The sequence below is a fragment of the Lactuca virosa genome, chromosome 7 (assembly GCF_052849685.1).
Source record: "Lactuca virosa cultivar CGN04683 chromosome 7, Lactuca_virosa_CGN04683_v6, whole genome shotgun sequence".
NCBI classification, from domain to species: Eukaryota; Viridiplantae; Streptophyta; class Magnoliopsida; order Asterales; family Asteraceae; genus Lactuca; species Lactuca virosa.
Window position 1 is genome coordinate 9,747,751 of NC_136432.1, and position 24,199 is coordinate 9,771,949.

The 24,199-nt window shown below is 33.8% G+C and overlaps 2 protein-coding genes, 1 non-coding gene and 1 pseudogene across 3 annotated transcripts; 1 reads left to right on the forward strand and 3 right to left on the reverse strand.

The window, feature by feature from the left end:
- Window positions 1–2,852: 2,852 nt before the first annotated feature.
- LOC145124626 (E3 ubiquitin-protein ligase At1g63170-like) lies at window positions 2,853–6,261 on the forward strand. The gene is made up of 5 exons (XM_079060034.1): window positions 2,853–3,717; window positions 3,821–3,940; window positions 4,042–4,174; window positions 5,414–5,578; window positions 5,718–6,261. Exons 1-5 carry the CDS (start codon window positions 3,116–3,118, stop codon window positions 5,892–5,894), a joined length of 1,197 nt encoding a protein of 398 aa, XP_078916160.1. The 5' UTR covers window positions 2,853–3,115; the 3' UTR covers window positions 5,895–6,261.
- Window positions 6,262–7,112: 851 nt separating this feature from the next.
- On the reverse strand, window positions 7,113–7,183 carry TRNAG-GCC (transfer RNA glycine (anticodon GCC)). Its single transcript has one exon. It is a non-coding gene; the product is annotated as a tRNA-Gly (tRNA).
- Window positions 7,184–10,078: 2,895 nt separating this feature from the next.
- On the reverse strand, window positions 10,079–10,741 carry LOC145126389 (secreted RxLR effector protein 161 pseudogene; annotated as a pseudogene).
- An 8,947-nt stretch (window positions 10,742–19,688) lies between these two features.
- LOC145123480 (uncharacterized) lies at window positions 19,689–21,006 on the reverse strand. Its single transcript, XM_079058694.1, has 3 exons — window positions 20,734–21,006; window positions 20,280–20,426; window positions 19,689–20,176 (listed from the first exon to the last, which is right to left on the reverse strand). Exons 1-3 carry the CDS (start codon window positions 20,941–20,943, stop codon window positions 20,033–20,035), a joined length of 501 nt encoding a protein of 166 aa, XP_078914820.1. The 5' UTR covers window positions 20,944–21,006; the 3' UTR covers window positions 19,689–20,032.
- Between the last annotated feature and the right edge of the window lie 3,193 nt (window positions 21,007–24,199).

Genomic DNA, 24,199 nt, shown 5'->3' on the forward strand with positions numbered 1-24,199 from the left:
GGTCACCGGTTTACTGAGTACGTTGTCTTTCTCCCCTCATCTTGAAGCTCTGCCTGCTGCCACTTTCTCTCTTGTCTCCTCTCTCATAGGATGTACGTTGTCTTTCTCCCCTCTCTGTATCTTTCTTTCTCTCACTACTAATAAATAATATTGTAATGGGATATCGAACATATCTATAAGGCTGTGTTTGATTTGCATATGACCGAGTCGGGGTCAGACATTTTTGGCTGACTCGGTCAGCTAAAAGTGTTTGGTAAACCAATTTTGGGTGTCTGACTCGGAAAATAACGTTTGACTCGGTAAGAAATCTTGAATTAGCTGACTGAAAAAGGGAAAAACTTCTTCCAATTGTGCCCTTGTTCTACCGCTCATCTTTCAGCCTCTTCTCATCAGGTATGCTTTCTGCAAAAAGCCACACCATTTTTCTTCCTCTAAATCGATCACACTCCCATCAAATTCGCAGATTCTCCTTCGACTTCGTCTTCTCCATCAAGCAAAAAAAGCTTATGATTTTCTTCCTACATCTTTTTTTTTCCTACTTGTTAAAAAAAGTTTCTCCTAGCCTTTGATTGATACTTTAATCGTCTGTCACTTGAAGAAACAAAACAAAATGAACCAGGAGTGTTCCTTTTTTAGATACCCATCCTTAAGGTTGATATGAATTGTTGCACTGTAAGTGTTCGTCAAAATGCCTCAATGAAATTTTCATATTTTTGTGCTTTGCTGAAGTGGTTTTCATTTTAATTTATACGTTTTATATCCATGGAAAAGTTTCTTGTACAACCTATGCTTTCATGTGTTTGTAAAATCGTTAATAGGATTTAATTATATAATTAATTACAGGTTTTAGCTTACTAAAATTTATTAACTTAATTATACAATTAATTATATAATCGTTAATAGGATTTAATTATACAACCTATGCTTTCATGTGTTTTATCATATTTTGAAAGTTTTTGAAGAATATATATAATATTAACTTAAAATTATAATAAGGGTATAATGGTAAATTAATAAAAACGAATATTTAAAATGGTTGTATAGAATAGAAGGGTAAAATGGTCATTTTGCATAGGTCATCATATTCAGTCAGATGTACAGTCAAACAACATGGTTTCTTACTCAGTCAGAATTTATTACTCAGACAGACCTTTCTCAGATAGCACTTTCTCGGTCAGCAACTATCAAACGAGGCCTAAGACTATACTTGAAAATACTATACTTGAAAACTTCAAAAGGCTACAAAAGATGAAAGGCTGCAAGAGCTGAAAAACAATTTTTTTTAATCTAGTAACTAAATGTAACAAAGAGTTCTGAAATTAATAAAAAAATAACTAAAATTCATATTAAATTTATTCGTAAGAAAGTGAAACCATTAAAATCATATTGTGTTTTTAACACTAAAATAAGTTGTATAACGTATAGAAGCAAATAAATAAAAGAATTTATTATAATATGTTATAATTACAAGTTTAGAGCATAAGTTGGAAACTCATGTCACAAATTTTATTTTTTTTAATTATGTTGATGGAGCTTGTATTTTCTTAAAAACCTTAGTTACTTGTCAAAATGTATTTGTTAGTAACCTTTATTTACTACCTTTTAATTGTCAATTGATTTTGTTATGTATTGCACAAACATTTAAAAAAAAAAAGCAATGCAACTCTTGAAAGGTTTTTATAAGAAAACACATGCAAACTTTCTTTCAATATCCCAAATAGCCATCAACAATGTTTTTGGATGGAAATATCCCTAAGTTTAGTTAACATGTTATTAAGAGCCAATCGAAAAAATTGTTTATATAATTCCGTTTAATGTTCTGGTTTCGGCCCCCGTACTTGTAGTGGTCATGTTCCGCCCCTGCATATCACTAACAAAATAGTCCAATCTTTTTGGGACCAGACTCGCTATTTGACGAGCATGCATAGTATTAGGTAGTTGGTCATGTAAATGCTGACGAATGCAATAATGCTTAGTTGGAATTAGGGTGAGGAACCGATCTGAACTCGATTTGGAACTGGACCGTTTTACACCAATAATGAGAATCGATAATTGGACTAGTTAACTACGTCGATGCCGGTCCAGTTTTCGGTCAAATACTCGATTGGAACTGGTACATGTTCTTATGGAGTTTGTACAACTAGTTATTGCTTTGAACCCAAATAATTAGAATATACCACATCAACCAACAAAAACTAACCTAATTTATAAAGAAATAAAGTGTTTATATAGTCTAAAATGAAGTACAATCAGCAAACTCAATGTTGAAACAACATAAATTTAGGTTTGATACCATATGTTACAGGTTCTATAACTAAATCAATACCTAACAAAATAAAGTGTTTATATGGTCTAAAATGAAGTACACACATCAAGCTACGTGTTGACAAAAAGTCATGGTATTCTAACTTCAAACGAAAGAGTTATAACAATTTAATAAAGATGAAAGATTTAATAGGACCGTTCAAACTAAAACTCCTTTCGTACGGACTTAGTAGAAATATTGTTCAATGGTAACATAAAAGATGAATTCATAAGGATGTAATGTGAAAAATCTAAATAAGTATATAAGGATGTAATGTGAATAATAATAAAAAAAAACTTAAAAGATTAAATATAAACCAATCATAAAAATGTAAAATGAGCTGTCTAAACAAATTCAATGGTAATATATAGACAAAAAAAAAAAAAAATTAAATATAAACAAAACTTTAAACTATCTTACTTTATAAATTAATCATCCCATTAAAAAAAAAAAAGCAACCGACTACATACAGTAGACGAAATTTATTATCTTAAAGTCATTAAAAACCAATTTTATTTTCTATATATAAGTTTTTAGGATTAACAAACCAATTTCCTTGTAATAATTTTTAGTGATTATTGGAATATCGAAACTGTGATGCACCTCCAATCCATGACACATTGAGAGGTATTCTTCCAACTCTCCAATCAACCGCCGTGCCCCATTTCACCCAACAACCCAATCCATGGCCGTCCGTTTCATCAACCAACTGTCCTCATCGATAACTTTCTAACTACAACTGGGGTTTTTCTACAATCTCCGTTACTCGATCCATCGATCCAATCGATAACCCTTTCTGTCAATTTCACCATGTCGACCACGATGCCATCTCAATCTCCGTCATCTTCCTCCGAAGACACCTCCACCACCATCGATTCGACGCCGTTGCTCAGCCCAACTTCCGACGGCATCTTCCGCAGCCGCCAATTCGTCAGAGGCACTCCCTCCCTCCGTGGCGCCGCGAGATTCCTCCGCCGCGCAAGTAGCCGACGGATGCTCCGTGAGCCGTCGATGCGTGTGAGGGAATCGGCGGCTGAGCAAATCGAAGAACGGCAGACCGATTGGGCTTACTCACGCCCGATTGTGATCCTAGACCTAATTTGGAACCTTGCGTTTATTGTTGTTTCGATTTCTGTACTGATTATGAGCCGAAAGGAGAATCCAAAGAGGCCTTTGAGGCTTTGGATTGTTGGATACGCGTGCCAGTGTTTGCTTCATATGATTTGTGTGTGTGTTGAGTACAAGCACAGATACCAGCAACGTTCATCGGATTATGGTGGCAATTTGAGATCGGAAGTTAATAACGGAAATCGAATTCCAAATTCGAGTTCCAACTCTTCGAGCTCAGGGAGCGATGAAGGGGAGAATGCAGATTTTCCATCAAATAGTTTGCAGAATGATGATGATACCAGGTACAATCTTCAACCAAGTTTTCCTATTGTGTTTAAGAAACACAAACACCAGTTTTCTATGAGTTACTTCTAGCATAACACTTCAAGTATTTACCTGTGGCAGTGTGGCAAAGCATTTGGAGTCTGCTAATACAATGTTTTCGTTCATTTGGTGGATTGTTGGATTCTATTGGGTGTCTTCCGGTGGTCAACATCTTACTCTGAATGCACCTCAATTATACTGGTTTGCCTTTTCCTAATCCTTTTTCATCCAAATAAAGTTCAATGTGAAAATTAATGTTTTTTTTTTTCTTCATGATGATTTATACATGGCTTCTTTTTCAGGTTGTGTATTACATTCTTGGCATTTGATGTGTTTTTTGTGGTCATCTGCGTTGCTGTGGCATGTGTTGTTGGAATTGCTGTTTGCTGCTGTCTACCTTGTATTATTGCCATCTTGTATGCAGTGGCTGATCAGGTAATTTCTTGTTGTAGCGCTGTTTCTGTTTTCACACAATAAACATACTTAAAATAGTACAAGAATAAGTGTTATATCATTAGAGTTATATTAATAAAGTTTACTATGAATTTAAGCACCAAAAAAACTGATAACCATACTTTTTTCTGATAGAAGTTCACAAACTCAATTGGAAACAAGTCTTTTCATGTTGTTGTGGCATTGTTTTCACACAATAAAGAAACTTGAAATAGTGCAAAACTAATTTCAGTATCTATAAAATTATGTTATATTACATGTACTATGAATTTAAACCCAAAAAGAACCGATGAGCATACTCCTTTGTGATAAGTCACAAACTCGATTGACAAGTTTTTCATGTTGTTAATTGTTATAACACTGTTTTCACGCATTCTGACTAAGCAAACAAACTTTAAATAGTACAAGACTAGTTTTAATATTTTTAAAGAAGTTTACTCAAAGGTTAAGCACCAAAAAAAGTGATAAGTTTTCTTCTTTATGATAAAAGGTCACAAGTTCGACTGGTAGCAAGTCATTCATGTTATTGTAGAACTCCTTTCACACAATAAACAAATTTAAGTTAGTGCAAAAGTGCAAAACTAATATCTTTAGAACTATGTTTTATAAGTGTAATATAAATTTAAGCACAAAAAAACAACTGATAAACATACTACATAGTAAACTTTATTATGTTGTTGAAATTTACCATGAATTTAAGCACCAAAAACTGATAAACATATTCCTTTGTGATATGTCACAAACTTGTAGCACTGTTTTCACAGAATAAACTAACTTACAATTGTGCGAAGCTAATCATAATATCTTTAAATCTATGTTAATTGTTATTGAAGTTAACTATGAATTTAAGCACGAAAAATAACTGAAAAGCATATTCATTTGTGATAGAAGGACAGAAACTGGAATGGTAAAGTGACAACAAATCATTCATGTTTTTGTAGAATTGTTTGCACACAATGAACAAACTTAATAAAATAGTGCAAAATTAATTTCAATATCTTTATTATAGTTATGTTATTGAAATGTAGTATGAATTTAAGCACAAAAAACATAAACACAGTTTGTGTTTTTGTGAACAGGCTTAAAAGTAGTGCAAAACTACTTATAATAGTATCTTTAAAAGTATGTTATTGAAGCTTACCATGAATCTAAGTGATAAATACACAATAAACAAATTTCATATTTCCCTAAGTAATTTTATTTATTTGAATTTTGAAATAGGAGGGTGCAACCAAGGATGACATTGAACGACTCCCTAAATACAAATTCAAAAGAATCGATGATTTCGAGAAACAAAATGGGGAGATTCAAAAAGGTTACGGTGGAATCATGATAGAATGTGACACCGATTCCCCCGTTGAACGCGCTTTATCTGAGGAAGATGCTGTAAGTTTCTTTCCCAAATCTGATAAACTATCTGTGAAAAGACATAAATAGCCCTACAAAGCCTGTCCAGTTCACCATCCTTTTTTTTTAAAATTTTTTATGTATGGTATTTATAACTTTTTTTGTTTTGTTTTAACAGGAATGTTGCATTTGCCTTTGTTCGTATGATGATGGAACCGAACTCCGTGAGCTCCCGTGTTGTCACCATTTTCATGCCCCGTGCATCGATAAATGGCTGTACATTAATGCCACCTGTCCTCTTTGCAAATTCAACATACTGAAAAACACTAACCAAAGTGGCAGTGATGAAGTATAAAAAATATAATAAACCTTTTTCTTCATCCTTAAAAGCCATCTCTTTGGTATGTGATAAAATACATATTTAGTGTAAATTTTTAATACAACAAAATCTTCCCATTTTGGCATATTTTACTTGGAGATGTAAAGTGACATACATGTGCATGTTGTAACTTGTAAGGTGTAGTTTAGTTCATCCATGGTGTTTGTACTTTGTACAACGTGCATTATGAGTTGTACTCTATGCATTGTTATGTGTAGGTTCTTGAGTGTGGCTTTTGCATATTGGTTGTAGTCTACTATATGGAGAAACTCTGGGATTTCGATGAAGAAAGTACAGCGTTTGATTGCAATTTACAATAAAGATTCTTCATTTCTAGTTTAAATTTTCTTTATGTTTTTAGTGGGTGTTATTTTAAGTTATCTTGTTTGCTAATTTGCTAGTGTGTTGTGTTGGCGCAATTATTGACTATTTGGGCTATGTTTATTAGCCGATCATATGCCTGGTATAAATCTTGTGTGTATATTTGATTACAGTAACAACCATAAATATGATAAAAACCAACCGTAAAGTGGATTGAACATATATAATTAAGTAAACGGTTATCTTAAACATTAAAAAAAAACTTTATTTTATAAAATAAAATGTCTTTAATATCGACAAGTAAAATCGACAAAGACGTGAATCACCTTTATAAAGTTCTGAATTAGAAAAAATCAATCCAAGGATTTGAACTTTGAAGTAGGAAAAAATATAAGAGAGAAATCGGAAGAAAAATTAAATAAATATTTGAAACATTTGGGATTCAAATTTGAAAATGGGTCCAACTCCAAAAAGAACGTTTATGTTATTAGTTGTATAATTTCCAAGTGAATGAGTCTAAAGAAAAGTATTCACAATTTAACTGTAAGTAGCAATTATCACGATTATGGTATGTACATGATATTATATTTGTAAATGTATTATATTTGTAAATTGTATTACGATTATCACGATTATGGTATGTTCCTCTTGAATAAAATTTTACTATACAGCATTGCTTCTGTTAAACAATAGGACGCAAAAGGAACAACATCAAAATTTTGGGTTTGATTTTTGTTGGATCGAAAAGAAAAAGGCTGATAAAATTATAAAAAAAAAAAAAAAAAATGAAACTCAGAAGGGCCTCTTTACATGAGATTCATGTTAAACTGATGGGACCATCCATCAGAAGCGGCTTGTCATCATTGCTTCATATGCACCAGCCGGGAATCGAACCCGGGTCTGTACCGTGGCAGGGTACTATTCTACCACTAGACCACTGGTGCTTTACAATTGTTTCCTCAAGTTATATTTTAAAACTATCAGTATATTATAGGAGTACATCATTATTTTATTTCAAACAATTTAAAGCAAATAAATTTTCATATAATTATTAACTGATAACATAAAAAACACTTGTCATAATAACTATTTAACTTTATTTTTTGTAAAAAATTCATCGTTTGGATATATTTTTTTCGCATCCATTATAACCTCTATTGCTGGTTTTATTCATTTTTTTTTCTAAAAAATACTCATATTAAAAAAAAACACCATGATCATTATCCATTTTTATTTTTAGCAAAAAACTTAATATATCAAACCTAAACTCTAAATATCATATTTGTCATTTTTAATGTTTTAAAATATCAAATTTGCCCCAATCAATTTTTTAATAATTTTTATTATTTAATAATCATTTTTTATAATTTTAAACCATTAAAACTAAAAAAAATAACTAAATGGTCCATAACACCCTTCCATTCTAAATCGCAAGAATCTTTTACACTAAGTTTTATGAGCTCCCGTCATTCGTTTATGATCAAACGCAAAAAAAAAAAATAGTAAACATAATTACCTGTTGCTTATTAGCTTAGTAAAATATTATCAAAAGCATGAAATGGGATGGAGAGAGGACCTTAGGACAGTTAGAGTTACTGCCGCCGAAATAGAAATATGGAGGAATTACAATTACCTACTATGAATAGTTGTTTGCAAGAAGAAAGATGCAAGAGGGAAAGGAAGAAGGTCACATGTTACGATGGTGTTATTTCATTTCCAAGTCATTTAGATGGTAAGGACATTATTGTCCATACAGTGTTTTTTACAATTATAATGATTTAAAACTATAGAAAAAAATTATTAAATAATAAAAACTATTAAAAAAATAGAATTGGACAAATTTGATATTTTAAAGCTTAATATAAGGACAAATATGATATTTAAAGTTTAAGTCGGACAAATACGATATTTAATCGTTTAATAAGGGTATATACGAAATTCTTGTCATCTAAAATGTTTCAGTATTCACAATATATTGTTAGGAAAATATAACCCATAAATTGTACGAATGAACAAAACCATAAAATTCTTGACTGAGACATATGTTTAACACAGTTTCCTTAAAACAAATTCACCATATATGGGTGTTTGTTTCCCAGGATACAACAGTAGAAAGCAATTCTTCTAGATTGCCCGAACCGTCACTTGGCCCGGATTATACCTTGGTTGCAGCACGAGAGAAAAGATGAAGCAAAAGAGTAAGAGAGGAAAAGAGTGATTTCGTTTCATCTGATGTATTGAATCAGTCACATGGGCGTTGTATATATACTAACCAATGTAACTGATGTAATTAAAACGAAATCGTAACTGTCATAATTAAATAAGAAAATTAATCAAGAAATCAAAACCGAAATCTATGATTAATTGCTCTTAATTTGTTTTTGTAACTGTTAACCAAAATGAAAAAAATGCAAAAAAGGTAGAAGCGTAAGAGAGGAAGAGAGTGATTTCGTTTCATCCGGTGTATTGAATCAGTCACATAGGCGTTGTATATATACTACCCAGTGTAACTGATGTAATTAAAACGAACTGTCACAATTAAATAAGAAAATTAATCAAGAAATCAAAACCGATGATTAATTGCTCGTAATTCGTTTTTGTAACTGTTAATCAAAAGGAAAAAAAGGTCCTTAAACTTTTCTGGTCGACCGGTGGTGCATTCGTGCCCGCACACAAGTTCAGTGGCCCGAAGCCAATTTGGCTCGCATTTGCACCCCCCCCTACGTGCGCGCGCAAGAGTGAGCATTGGTTCTAATAAGTCTTACAAATGTAGCTGGTCTTTGTAGTTATAAACCAATTTCCTTTTCATTCTCCCACCAATGTGGGACGAGTTTTAAAACCCACTTAACTCCTTTATTTTCTCTTCCAATTGCCCTACTTTGACAAGTAAGTTCTCATTCACTTTTAATCCATTTTGGACGTGTGATATACCAAAACGAAGATATCACGGAGGAGAACACGAATATATAATCAATAACTCGTTTTGATTATATTTAGAGTCCAAAATTTGTGCTAAGAAATGGAGAAAATCCATTTTTGGAAATTAATAAAACTAATTTTCCAACAATCCCCCACATGAATGAAAATTGCTTCAGCATCCGCAACTGCAAGCGGCTTTAGGTAAAATCCAGCAGTTGAATCATGCACAGGATATATAGGTTTGACCCTTTGAACCTTCCCTTAAGATACATATTTATTTTACTAGCGGACCAATAGACTCGATGTCCTTGAACTATTCGGCCATTTGTTTAAATAATCAATACATGTCTCACATGATTCTCCCTGACCTAGTTAGGTTCTCATTGATGTGTCCGTTTTGGTCATGGACACTTGCCTGGTTCTGTAAGAGCTCTTAGGAACTTGCCCATTCAATTCCCTTTGAAGCAACCCCACTTCTGTCTCACATAGGTGATTATATCAGAATCATTAAAAGCTAAAGCTTGATGATTTCCATCTTATCACCAACTACTATAAGCTTAACCTGCATCACTATTATTTATAGGAATGGGTTGAAGTTGACCCCCACAGTGATCCACATATGTATATGCAAGTAGGTTGTCCCATTGAACCAATATCTTGGGATCTCCAATGAACTAGGTTGGGTTTTCCTTCGCAATAACTTATTCGTTCATGGGATTTAATCTCATTCCTTTTGACGATTTTGCAACTAACTCCTAATTTAACCCTTTGGTTAGCGGATCCGCAATGTTATCCTTGGACCTTATGTAGTCAATTGAGATAACTCCAGTTGAGAGTAGTTATCGAATGGAGTTGTGTCTTCGACGGATGTGTCGAGACTTACCATTATACATAGGACTTTGCGCACGTCCAATTGCCGATTAACTATCGCAATGGATTGAGATTGCAGAAACTGGTTTAGGCCATCCTGGTATATCTTCCAAAAATTGTCGTAGCCATCTACTTTTATCAAGTGCTATAAATTCAGATTCCATGGTGGATCTATCTATAACTGTTTGTTTTGAAGATTTCCATGATATAGCTCCACCTCCAAGTGTGAACAAAAACCCGCTGGTTGACTTGGAGTCTTTAATGTCAGATATCAAATTTGCATCACTATACCCTTCTATCACCTCGAGATATCTTGTATAGTGCAACCCATAATTATGAGTGTACCTTAAGTATTGCAATAATCTTTTAATACTCTTCCAATGTTCATCACTCGGATTACTGGTATATCTACTTAGTCTGCTTATTGCAAAAGCTAAGTCAGGTCTGGTACAACTCATAAGGTACATCAGACTACCAATAGTTCTTGCATATTCGACTTGTGCAACTCCTTCACCTCTAATTTTACTTAGATGACGACTTGTATCAAATGGTGTCCTAGCTAAAGTAGTATCACCAGAGTTGAACTTCTCAAGAATTTTATCCACATAATGGGTTTGATTTAAAGTAAGTCTATTTGCAGTCCTTGTGATCTTCATACCAAGGATGACGTCTGCCAAACCCATATCTTTCATGTCGAATCTTGCCTTTAGCATGTCCTTTGTTCATTTAACCAATTTATCGTTGCTACTAACAATAAGCATATCATCAATATAAAGGCACAAGATAACATAACCCTCACTTGTGTTTTTAACATAAACACACTTGTCACATTCATTAATCTTGTATCCATTTTCCAACATCACATGGTCAAACTTTTGATGCCATTGTTTTGGGGCTTGTTTCAACCCATATAATGACTTCAATAGTTTGCAAACCTTTGATTCTTGTCCTGGGCAACACACCCTTCTGGTTGTTCCATGTAGATTTCTTCTTCTAAATCCCCGTTTAGAAAAGTTGTTTTAACATCCATTTTATGTACTTCAAGATTTCTTATAGAAGCGATTGCAAGTACCAATGTAATGGATGTAATACGTGTGACAGGAGAGTACGTATCAAAGTAATCAAGGCCACTTTTTTGTCTATAGCCTTTTATTACTAGTCTTGCCTTGTACTTGTCAATGGTTCCATCCACTTTCATTTTCTTCTTGAAAATCCATTTATAGCCTAGTGGTTTGCAACCTTGAGGTAAATCCACTAGCTCCCATGCATGGTTTTGCAAGATGGAATCCATTTTGCTTTTAATTTCCTCTTTCCATTGAGGTCCTTCAGAGCAGGTGACTGCCTCTTTGAAAATTTGAGGCTCTCTTTCAACCACGTAAGTGTAGAAATCATCTCCAAATGACTTCTCCACTCGTGCCCTTTTACTTCTACGGAGCTCTGATTCTTCCTCTCTTTCGTCTTGATAAGAGGATTCATTGTGCTCAATTAACTTTGAAGCATTTGTCTCAACCTTATGAAGACATGGAAACATATTCTCAAAGAACGATGCATTTCTTGACTCCATTATTGTACCTTTGTGAATTTCAGGAATTTTTGAGTCATGCACAAGAAATCGATAAGCACTACTGTTTTGTGCATATCCAAAAAATATGCAATCAACAGTCTTGGTCCTACCTTAACCACCTTGGGTGTAGGTACCACGACATTTTCAAGGCACCCCCACACTCGAAGGTATTTGTAGGATGGATTTATACCTGACCATAGCTCGTATGGTGTTTTATCCGATTTCTTTTGTGGGACCTTATTTAAAAGGTAGTTAACTGAAAGTATAGCTTCCCCGCACATTGAGGGTGGCAGCCCAGAACTAAACAACATGACATTCATCATTTCCTTTAAGGTCCGATTTTTCCTTTCTGCCATGCCATTTTGTTGTGGTGAATAAGGTGCAGTAAGCTCATGTATGATACCATGAGTTGCACAAAATTCCTCAAACGGTGATACATATTCACCTTCACGGTCACTTCTTAGTACCTTAATTTTCTTATTAAGTTGATTCTCAACTTCACTTTTATACACTTTAAACTTCTCTATAGCCTCATCTTTACTTTTAAGTATATAGACATATCATAATTTAGTGCAATCATCAATAAAAGTGATAAAGTACTTATTTTCACCTTTAGATGGAATTGATTTCATGTCATACACATCGGTGTGAATTAATCCAAGTGGTTCGGTTGTCCTTTGAATGTACTTGAAAGATTGTCGTGTTAATTTTGATTCAACACAAGTTTTTCATTTGTATTTTGAGTCAATGTGAAAGTGTGGTATGTGATTGAGTGTAACGTCCGTAGATCCGGGCTAGTCAATTTAGAGATAATAGGGGTCGAAAACGACTTTTCGACAAAAGATTATTTAGAATAAATAATCTTAGCCAAGTTGTAGAATATGTCTCAAGGTTTTCGTACATATAAAGAACACCGAAATCCGAGTTATAACGAAGAAGTTATGACGCGTCGAAGTTTTACGGCAAAACCGGCACGGTACCGGGAAGCGTAAATAGTGAATTTACGATAGAGCAAGTTTTAGCATTAGAGATCTAAACGAAAGTCGTAGAAAACGATAAACCGAGAGCGTCCACAAAAAGAACGCCCAAATCTGACTTCGTATGAGGAAGTTATGATTTTTCTAAGATTTAGCATAGTAGTGCACAACCCGAAACTCGAATTTTAGTTCGAGCAGTTTTTGGATTACGCAACTTAAATGAGAGTTGAAGATCTCATTAATAGGAACTCAACGGTAAAATGACAGACGAAAACGGAGTCCGAATGAAGGAGTTACGAATTCTTCGCGGTCATTTAACAGTCTAAACTCCTCCTACTGTTAAATTTAATATCAGTCGAGAACTAGCCGACGGAGTCTAAATGAAAGTTGTAGATCTTGTTTTTACCTACGCGTGGATATAAAGAATGTCGAAAACGGAACTCGTATGCGAAAGTTACGGGGTTTAGAAGTCGGCAGGGTGCTGTGCGAAATCAGGTGACGTGGCTGAATAAGGGCCAAGACTTTCTCCCCAAGGCAAGCCACCAGAGGGTGACACCTGGCATGGACTCGACGAGTAGGAGGACCTACTCGACGAGTAGATCTGTTTTTCAGCCTATAAATAGAGGTGTCGGGCTCCCTCATTCTTCACACCTTCCCAACTTCACTTTCTCTCTCTAAACTCTCTCTCTACCCCCCCCCCCCCCCAAAACCCCCCAAAAAGCCTAGGGAACCTCCATAGCACCCGAAGGAAGCCCCGAGGCTCCCGGAGTCCAGAGAAAAGAGCCTTTCGGCTCAGGAACGCTGCTCCAGCGAAGCCCGGTTTTCGAGAAAAACCCGCTGTAAGTGAGCTATGCCTACCCTATCTTTAGTATAGCTTATGTTTTAATATAGTAACGTTATTAGAAACTTATAATGAGTATTTGGGCTATTATTATGAGTTATATAATAGTGTTTCTTAACCCTTATATAATAATAATAATAGCTAGACTATTAATTAGTCGCGGTTAACGCTAGACAAAACTCTAGTGGTAATGATACTAGGTTTTGTCCGAGGGAAATTGTTTTAACAGTAACGAAGTGCTGTCCGAGTACCGAGTCATCATCTTATCAAGTGAGTGCATAGTTACTTTCATCTTACACATAGATATGAAGTATTTTATATAAATTACGTGCTATGTGTGCATACTATCTGAATACTTGTTGTCTATGCTGGAAGAATGATTTTTTATACATGTTTTAAAATGATTTAAACTGTATATGTATTTTATATCTACAAATATGTTGGGTATGACATGGGTAGATGAATAATGAGAGATAAAAGATGATGTGAGTAAACATTGGCAGCTATAGACTTAGTGCCTATTGGACAAACACTGGTAGCTATGGACTTAGTACCTATTAGGTAAACACGGGTGGCTATGGACTTAGTACCTGTTAGGTGTTGGTAGCTATGGACTTAGTACCTGGTAGCTATGAACTTAGTGCTTGTTAGATAAACGTTGGTAGCTATGGACTTAGTACCTACACTGGTAGCTATGGATTTAGTACCTGATGAATGAACTTTAGCAACTATGGATTTAGTGCATTGGTAGCTATGGAATTAGTGCCTGTCTTATAAACCCTGGAAGTAAGGGACTTCGAAATGAACGAATGCAGGATAGATGACTCTTAGGGTAGACCCTTAAGAGTAAGGAAGATAATGGGGATGGGTAATTGGGTTGATTATTGGATGTTTAAACATAATAATTATATTATTGTGGGTTGAAAACCCTATGTACTCACCAGGTTTCCCAACCTGACCCACTCAAGCTTATTTGTATCACAGGTGTCGATACGAAGCTACTTTACACTGAGAGATTTAAAAGAGATGTAGATCACTAGTGATAATGAATGTAAGTTCTGTTTATGCTTATGTTTCTGTATTGACGATGACATCCCAAATGTTTTAAAATGAATAAAAATACATTTCTTCGGAAATGCTTTGATAACGCATTTATCATGTTTTACTGGGAACAAATTCCGCAACATTTTTATCAAAAGAAGTACTCTGATTTTTATAAAGCATAAACAAAAATCGGTCTTTTCTGGCCGTGAAAATGGGGATGTCACATTGAGTTTAATTAAACGACGAAGAGTATCAAAATTAACATGTCCTAATCTAGCATGCCATATATTTGAAGACTCAAGCAAGTAAGTAGAAGAGTTATTCATTTCATTATCACTTGGCTTAAGAGCCATTACACAAAGTTTAAACAGACCCCTATCAGCATACCCCTTACCCACATACACACCATTTTTGGTTAACTTAAATTTATCTGACTCAAACACCAATCGAAAACCATGCTTGTTCAATAACCAACCCGGCATAAGATTCTTACGAATTTCGGGTACATACAACACATCATTCAACGTCAACTCTCTTCCTGACGTCATCTTCAACACAATCTTTCCAACACCTTGGATATCAGAAGTGGCCGAGTTTCCATGAGCATCTTGTCACCATTATCCACATCTTTGAAGTTTCTGAACCATTCTCTATTCGAGCAAACATGACGGGTAGCTCATGTATCAATCCACCACTGCCTTGGATTGGACTCCACAAGATTAACTTCAGAAATAACCGCTGCAAGATCGATGTCAGAGACATCTTTGGTTATCTTTTCCACAACATTTTCCTCTTTAGCCTTCTTTGGAAGCTTGCAATTTGCAGCCCGATGACCCCGTTGGTCACAGTTATGGCAGTTTCCTTGAAACGTTTTCTTAAACGTTCCACCTTTGACTCCCAAGTTTGAACCATTGCCTTTCTTTTGGAATTTGCCCTTCCTAGATTTGTTCTTCCTAGAAGTTTGACCATGCTCCATCACATTAGCTTTCTCAGAAGTAGGGGTATAACTACTCTTTTGAGCTATCTTATTGTCCTCTTTAATTCGAAGGCGAACAATAAGGTCCTCAATGGACATCTCCTTTCTCTTATGTTTCAAGTAATTCTTGAAATCCACCCAACTAGGGTGTAGCTTCTCAATCATGGAAGCAACAGAAAAAGGCTCATTAAACCCCATACCCTCGGCATGCATGTCATGTAGGAGGACTTGTAGTTCTTGGACTTGCGAAATAACAGTTTTTCCATCCACGATTTTATAGTCAAGAAATCGGGCAACCACAAATTTCTTTGTCCCGGCATCTTCAGTTTTATACTTTTTGTCCAATGAGTCTCATAGTTCTTTGGTTGTCTTTGTTACACAATACATATTATAAAGTGAATCAACAAGACCATTAAGAACATAATTCCTACACAAGAAATTAGAATTTTTCCAAGCATCAATAACTTAAAGCTTTCACATCTCCTTCTCCTTCGGGCATTCGAGGAGCCTCTTCAGTTAAGAATCTAGCAAAATTCAATGTGGTAAGATAGAAGAGCATCTTTTGCTGCCACCTTTTAAAGTTCAGTCCAAAGAACTTCTCAGGTTTCTCAGCATGATTGACGGGCATGGTCATCATTAGAGCTCCTTGAGCATTAGGAGTACCATTAGGCTTTGGTGGTTGGGAACCTTCACCAGTAGTCATGCTACAAAAGGAAGAAAGTGTAAACCTGTTAAAGATTAAAATTCAATAACAACTAAAGTGTTAAGTATTGTCTATTTCCAGAAAACAGGTTCTGAAAAGCTGTGAAACAAAAGAAAGAATCTCAAAACTGTTTTAGAAAACAGTAACAAATTATGGATGCAATAAACTTAAACAATTAAATTCATGTAAACAGAAAAGCAGAGAAAAAAAAAACAGAAAATGTCATAGAAAACAATTTCTGAAAACAGATTCTGCAAGTGTGAGGGAGGAAAAAAAATCGTTTTTGTAAGAACTGTAAGATGAAACAGAAACAATTTTTTTTTCAAGTTCGTTTCGCACAAACGATTTGTTTTAAGACTGTTAGGAAAATATAACCCAAAAATTATAGGAAAGAACAAAACCATAAAATTCTTGACTTTGGCCTGTGTTTAACACAGTTTCCTTAAAGCAAATTCGCCCTATATGGGTGTTTGTTTCCAAGGATACAACAGTAGAAAGCAATTCTTCTAGATTGCCCGAACCCTCACTTGGCCCGGATTATACCTTGGTTGCAGCAAAAGATAAAAGATGAACCAGAAGCGTAAGAGAGGAAGATAGTGATTTCGATTCATCCTGTGTCTTGAATCAGTCACATGGGCGTTGTAAATATACTAAACAATGTAACTGATGTAATTAAAACGAAATCGTAACTGTCACAATTAAATAAGAAAATTAATCAAGAAATCAAAACAGAAATCAATGATTAATTGCTCTTAATTCGTTTTAGTAATTGTTAACCAAAAGGAAAAAATGTCCTTGAACTTTTTTGGTCGCGCGCTCGCACACAAGTTCAGTGGCACAAAGCCAATTTGGCTCGCATTTGCACCCCCTGCGTGCGCAGGCAAGAGAGAGTCTTGGTTCTAATAAGTCTTACAAAGGTAGCTAGTCTTTGTAGTTATAAACCAATTTCCTTTTCATTCTCCCACCAATGTGGGATGAGTTTTGAATCCCACTTAACACCTTTATTTTCTCTTCCAATTGCCCTACTTTAACAAGTAATTTCTCATTCATTTTCAATCCGTTTTGGACGTGTGATATATCAAAACAAAGATGTCACGAAGGAGAACACAAATATATAATCAATAACTCGTTTGATTATATTTAGAGTCCAAAATTTGTGCTAAAAAATGGAGAAAATCCATTTTTGGAAATTATTAAAATTAATTTTCCAACATATATATTATTGGGAAAAATACTAATCTAATCAAATTCATTAATGACTTCTCATTTTTTAGCCAAAATTTAAGACTTATTTCAAAATAGCCATCGAAACCGTAGGTGGTTAAAATGGTCTGCTGTTTCGCCCATTTACCTACGGTTTTGATTTTAGTATATAAATTTTTTTTTTTCATTTTTCACTACGAAACCGTAGACGAAAAAATGGTCTACTGTTTCTTCTGAGAAGTCTACTATTTCCCAAAGAGTAGATTAAAAATGATATACTGTTTCGTCTAAAAACCTACGGTTTTGCGGTTTTTTTTTTTGGTATTTGACTACTAATTCATGTATTTTGACTACTATATCATACCTAGTATATATTAAAAGAAAAATCTCTTTTAGAGTAAAAGTTAGTGTTTTTTTCATCTTAAAAAAATAAAAAACTCAAAACCGTAGGTTTTGGACGAAACAGTAGACCATTTTTAATCTACTATTTGGGAAACAGTAGGCTTCTCAGAGGAAACCGTAGACCATTTTTTCATCTACGATTTCGTAGTGAAAAATGAAAAAAAAATCATTATATACTAAAATCAAAACCGTAGGTAAATGGGCGAAACAGTAGGCCATTTTAACCACCTACGGTTTCGATGACTATTTTGAAATAAGTCCTAAATTTTGGCTAAATAGTAAAAAGTCATTAATGAATTTGGTTAGATTATTTATTTTCCCCATATTATTTGTTTAGGTAAAGAAACATAACAAGCAATTTAGCTTAGTGGTAAGCACCCTACATTGTTAGTGGGAGGTGGGAGGTTCGAATCCTGTGCACCCTATTTCCTTATGATTCTGTGAATATTTAATATAATAAAAATGATCCGCCCACGTGACGTGTCTACCGCCCACTCAGCACACACGTGGGGAACGCATGCGAGTGACCGGTTGAACTTGTTAAAAGGGTAAAACCAAAAAAAATTGCAAATTTACAGTATAAACGAATCAGAATTCTGTCAAAGGGTAAACCGCAAATTCCTGACAAACTGTCTTTTCCGTTTTTCATATAACGATGCCCACTCAGCACACATGTGGCGTATGTGGGTGACCGGTTGAACTTGTTATTGCAAATTTACAGTATAAACGAATCAAAATTCTGTCAAAGGGTAAACCGCAAATTCCTGACAAACTGTCTTTTCCGTTTTTCATATAACGATGCCCACTCAGCACACATGTGGCGTATGTGGGTGACCGGTTGAACTTGTTAAAATAGTAAAACCGAAAAAAAAATTGCAAGTTTGCGGTATAAATGAACCAAAATTCTGTCAAATGTTAAAACCGCAAATTCCTCACAAACTGCATTTTCTCATTGTTCATATAACTCTTGTTTGCAAGGATGTTTGTACATTTGACTGTAGTAACAATGTTATTAAGCTTGACTTAATAAGTGCCTTTCCCACAAAAAACTCCTCTATCCTTATGTCATTCAAGCGTTACACATGTTTTTTTTTTTTAACTATGTGTTTGCCTTCATGGCATATTTTAGATTTTAAAAAAAAATCATCTTACATATCCAAATAATGTTAAACTAGTTGAACATAATTATGTACAAAAATTGAAGGAAGGCACGAAGATAAGTTTACACATTCATTGCAAAAATTACTATTCTACCATGTTATGTGAAGTGGGCGTAGATTAAAAAGAAAGAAAGCAATAAAAAACCGACGGGAGAAAACAACTACACAAAAACGGGTGTTAAAGCTGTTCTAAAATATTAAGCTCAGAAGTGCCAGCCGGGAATCGAACCAGGGTCAGTATCGTGGCAGGGTACTATTCTACCACTAGACCACTGGTGCTTTTGTGTTATAATCTCGCTAATTTCTTTACTGTCTGTTACATATCGTTAGTTACCTTTGAAAAATGAATTTCAAGTTTTTATTCACGAATCTTTTAGTTTCTTATCAATGATCGACATATTTCATACACATTCGAATACATTATTGAGAATACTAACCATTTTTTTTTTAAAACGGACAAATCTAATGAAACACTAATATATGAAAAAAGAAAAAAGAAAAAAAGATCTCCACGTTCTTGGTTCTGCTTATGCTCAATCTTCTTATTTTCTCAGACGACAATGTAAAAGCGATCATATCATGTAAATGGAGAAGCATGATTAGTACTAATAGTCATTTTGGTTTTGTCGCAATGGAAAGAAACATCACCAAGCATCATTAGTACTAACAGCCATATTTAATTTGATTTTATTGATAGTATCTTGACCTCTTGTGATCTTGTTGTAAATAAATAAAAAGAAAAATATATATATATTGAAAAAGGCAAAAAGTTAAGGACTGAGCTTTTGACTTTTGTAAAACAATTTATGTAATTTTGTCTATGTATTATAGTTGGACTAAAAAACTACATGTTTGCTAATTATAACACCTTTAGTTCAAAGGTTTTGTTTCTTACAAAGATTGTCCCTAATCCAAACTAGATTTGCACTCTTCATCCCTCACCCCATCCCCAACTGCCTTTATGTGGCTTCCATTTAACTCCTCCTCATATGCCTTGCACATGTAAGTAACATGAGGGCATTTTGGTATTTTCACACGCTCACACATCCATTGTTATAGATTCCCTCCCTCCTCTTTGTTTGTACAAGGCTATATAGAAAACCTTATTATAAAAGAACGTACGTGTAATATTCCTCATAGGCTTGCAAGAGGCATGTTATAGAAGGTAGCACGACACAAGTAAGTCAATATTTCCTTATCCTTTAGCTTGAACTCTATAGCAACTACTGTCAGATTCCTTCCACTCCTCACCACAGATGCATCAATCATCACTTCTGCCTGTTCATTCATATACAAACAATTTGCATTTCAATATCATATCAACACTCAATACTCTCGTCTCATGATAATAACAACAGCTTTAATTGGATCAAACACATACTTGGTTCACAGCAGCAGCTAGATAAGAGACGCTCAATTCACCAAGAAAAAGCTCTTTATCTTTGTGGACAACAGTTCTTGCACAAGCTATGGCCACAATCTCTGCTATTGATCCAACTGCTCCTCCATGTAAAGTGTTATACCTGTTCTGCACAGTGCCAAACACCCTTACCCAGATAAGTGATTGAAGAGATTCCAGAACTATAGAGCAACTAAAATTGGGATTTCAAAAGGGTTTTGGAAGTGAGTATCATTCTTTTACGTTAAATTATATCGATCGTATCAACTATGATCTTGATATATACTTTGACCAAATTTGAACGTGTAAAACTAACCACAAATTACAGAAGGAAATTCCACAAACAAAATTCCAGGTTATCGAATAGAATAATAACGCAAACAGAAAATTTCACGGAAGAAGTGAAATCACAGCTAGAGAAAGAGAGAGAAATTACGCAAACGTATGGTTTGACGGTGAAGATGCAGGTTACACGGCCGCGATGGATATGTTGAACTTTGAGCAGGCTGCGGATCAAATCGGAGTGGACTCCCTCACCTTCGTACTTCGCCGGAAGTACGAAGCTATCGCCGGCGCTCATGATGATTCCGTTGACCTTTGCGACGGTTTCCGAAGGCATCTCTCTAGATGCGACGCTTGCCGCCATTTCCCCAAATGGATTTTCCCTCTTGCTTGACAGATTTGCGTCTACCACTAAATCCTTTACTTTTATTTGATGTGCAGTTCCAGTTTTTCATATTTTAAACCATCCGTCAATGTCATGGCCCCAAAATACGAAAAAAAAATAAAAAATCGGTCACACCAATACATAAGAAAAAATGTTTCATAACATAAAGTAAAACAAAAATACAAAAGGTGTGAAAGCAAATTTCATAATGTGAGTTTAAAAACTCGTTATAACATACTTTTAGGGATTGTAGTAACCGTAAAGATAAATATTTAAAGTCTATCATACTATACTTATAAATGAGACATTTTTTCTTAAACCTCATACATTTGAAACCTCCATAAAAATTTGCAAACACCTCATGCATTTGAAACCTCCTATTTTAATGAATACCACTCAAAAATCTCTTAATAATGATTAACAATTCAAAGGTTTTATAACTTATATAATATATTTAATAAACAATTAATGGATAGTCTACTATAAAAAGGTCAATCTCTTTGAGTAGACACACAAATACAAATCACATACAAAATTCACAAAAAAAACAAGTTTAAAGTTTTTTGTGTTGGTTTGAGGGCCTTCAACAATTTTTGAGCCATGTTATTATGTTGAAGTTTTTAATTTGTAAGTTTGTTATATACTAATTCTTTTTTGTATTTTTTTTATTTAAGTATTCTTTAAAGAATATCATTGTATGTTGTGGTTGAAATTTTAATGTAAAATTAGATTAGATTCATGTTATCGATCATATGTTATGGAAGGTGATATATATAATATTTAATTAACTATTGTATACATGTTTGTATGTTCATGTTGCTTCAAAACAATAATTAATTAAAAATCATGGATATGTCATATTATCCATATAATCAATGCAAACTTTTTTTAAAATGCAAATTATCTATCTTATCACTTTATATTTTAGTATATGTTTAACATTTTAATTATAATAATAAGTGTTTTTTAAAAGTTTCTTTCACTTATTAATAATAACAAGTGGTTTTAAAATTAATGAGCAATAATTATAAATAATAAAATAAAATAAAAATCATGGATATGTCATATTATCCATGCAAGTCTTTTTTGAAATGCAAATTGTCTATCTTATCACTTTATTATTTAGTGTATGTTTCATTTTAATAATAATATTAAGTGTTTCTTAAAAGTCTGCTTTAACTTATTATTAATAATAAATGGTTTAAAATTAATGAATAATAATTTTAAATGATAAAAACATCAAATTATAAATTACATTTAGCTATAAATAAATTGTATTTTTAATGAACATCATTATTGAAATTAGAAAATGATCGCATAAGTAAAAATATAGTTAATCAATAATAATAATTGTTAAAAATTATACTAAATAGATAATTATATTTAATTCTATTAATGAAAAATGTGGGTTGATGTCAATGAATATTATTGTTCAAAATAATTGAGATTAACATATTATCTCAAAGTTAATGTCAATAACATAACCATTTTAAACATATATTTTTCAATATTTTAACAATATATTTTTAACCTGTGCTGCGCAACGCGCGGGAATTCATCTAGTTGTCTTTATACCTGTGTATCTTCTCATGGTTTTCGTATGCCCCAAATCGCTTCACTTTTCTTTTCTTGGTATTCCTGCAATCAATATTTTCTTTTCAAAAACCACCAACATCATATATACGGTAGGAAGTTCTTATCTGTTGTATTTTAAATCGGAAAGACAAACAAGCAAATTGACAAATAATATTGAGAATTATATGTTGATAGTTGCAGATAATAGATCCAATGATTATTATTATAGTTACAAAGTTTCATCCTGAAACTAGATCAATCATCCGCGATCAGATCTGATTATAAGAAATGTAAAAGAAAGATTGTTCTGTTGTCGGACGAAATTAAAATACGGAACAGTAAAGTAAAACCAACCTCATAGTTGTTGATGTCGACTCGTGTAAGACTGCACGGTGTTCGCGGTGCGGTTTAGACTCAAAACCACAAACCGCACCGCATATGCGGTTTGAGATTTTCGGAAACCACAAACTGCACCGCGAAGGTTCTAAACCGCATTATGCGGTGCGATTTTATGCGGGCGGTTTTGCGGTTTTTGTGCGGTTTATGCGGTTTTAAGAACGTAAATACTTAATTTAATTTAAGATTTGTAGAATATTCTCTATAATTATCTTTTGTTTTGTCTTTTACTTTAAAAATTTTGCAAGATTATTTTTTACAACCTTAAAAATCACAGCTTTGCTTAACAATATAGTATATCATTGATAAATTTTGAATTATATTAAATAGAAGTTTTTAACTTAGCTTAACAATATAGTACATCATTGATAACATTTGAATTATATTAAATATAAGTTTTTTAAAAACTCACGATTGATACTAGGTAATATAAACACAATCAAGCATATGTACTGTTAAGTAGTTGACACCTTTGTTTATTAGTAGTAAATTTCAGTTAATTTCTATAGTTAAAAACATTGATAAACTAACATTGCTAAGCATATGTACTGTTGTGTGCTTTGACTCGTTTGTTTGTTATCAATAAATATTTATAGTTAAAAACATTGATAAACTAACATTGCTAAGTATAATTAAAGCTAAAATCATGATATATATATATATATATATATATATATATATATATATATATATATATATATATATAATGCGGTGCGGTGCGGTTTGAACTGCGATTTTGTAACTATAAACCGCAAACCGCACCACATAGTGCGGTTTACAAAAATTACAAACCGCAAACCAAACCGCGGACGTTCAAAACCGCATTATGCGGTGCGGTGTGGTGCGGTGTGGGTGGTTTATGCGGTTTGTGTGGTTTATTGCACACCCCTAATATATACGGTAGGAAGTTTTTATCTGTTGTATTTTAAATCGGAAAGACAAACAAGCAAATTGACAAATAATATTGAGAATTATATGTTGATAGTTGCAGATAATAGATCCAATGATTATTATTATAGTTACAAAGTTTCATCCTGAAACTAGATCAATCATCCGCGATCAGATCTGATTATAAGAAATGTAAAAGAAAGATTGTTCTGTTGTCGGACGAAATTAAAATACGGAACAGTAAAGTAAAACCAACCTCATAGTTGTTGATGTCGACTCGTGTAAGACTGCACGGTGTTCGCGGTGCGGTTTGGTGCGGTTTAGACTCAAAACCACAAACCGCACCGCATATGCGGTTTGAGATTTTCGGAAACCA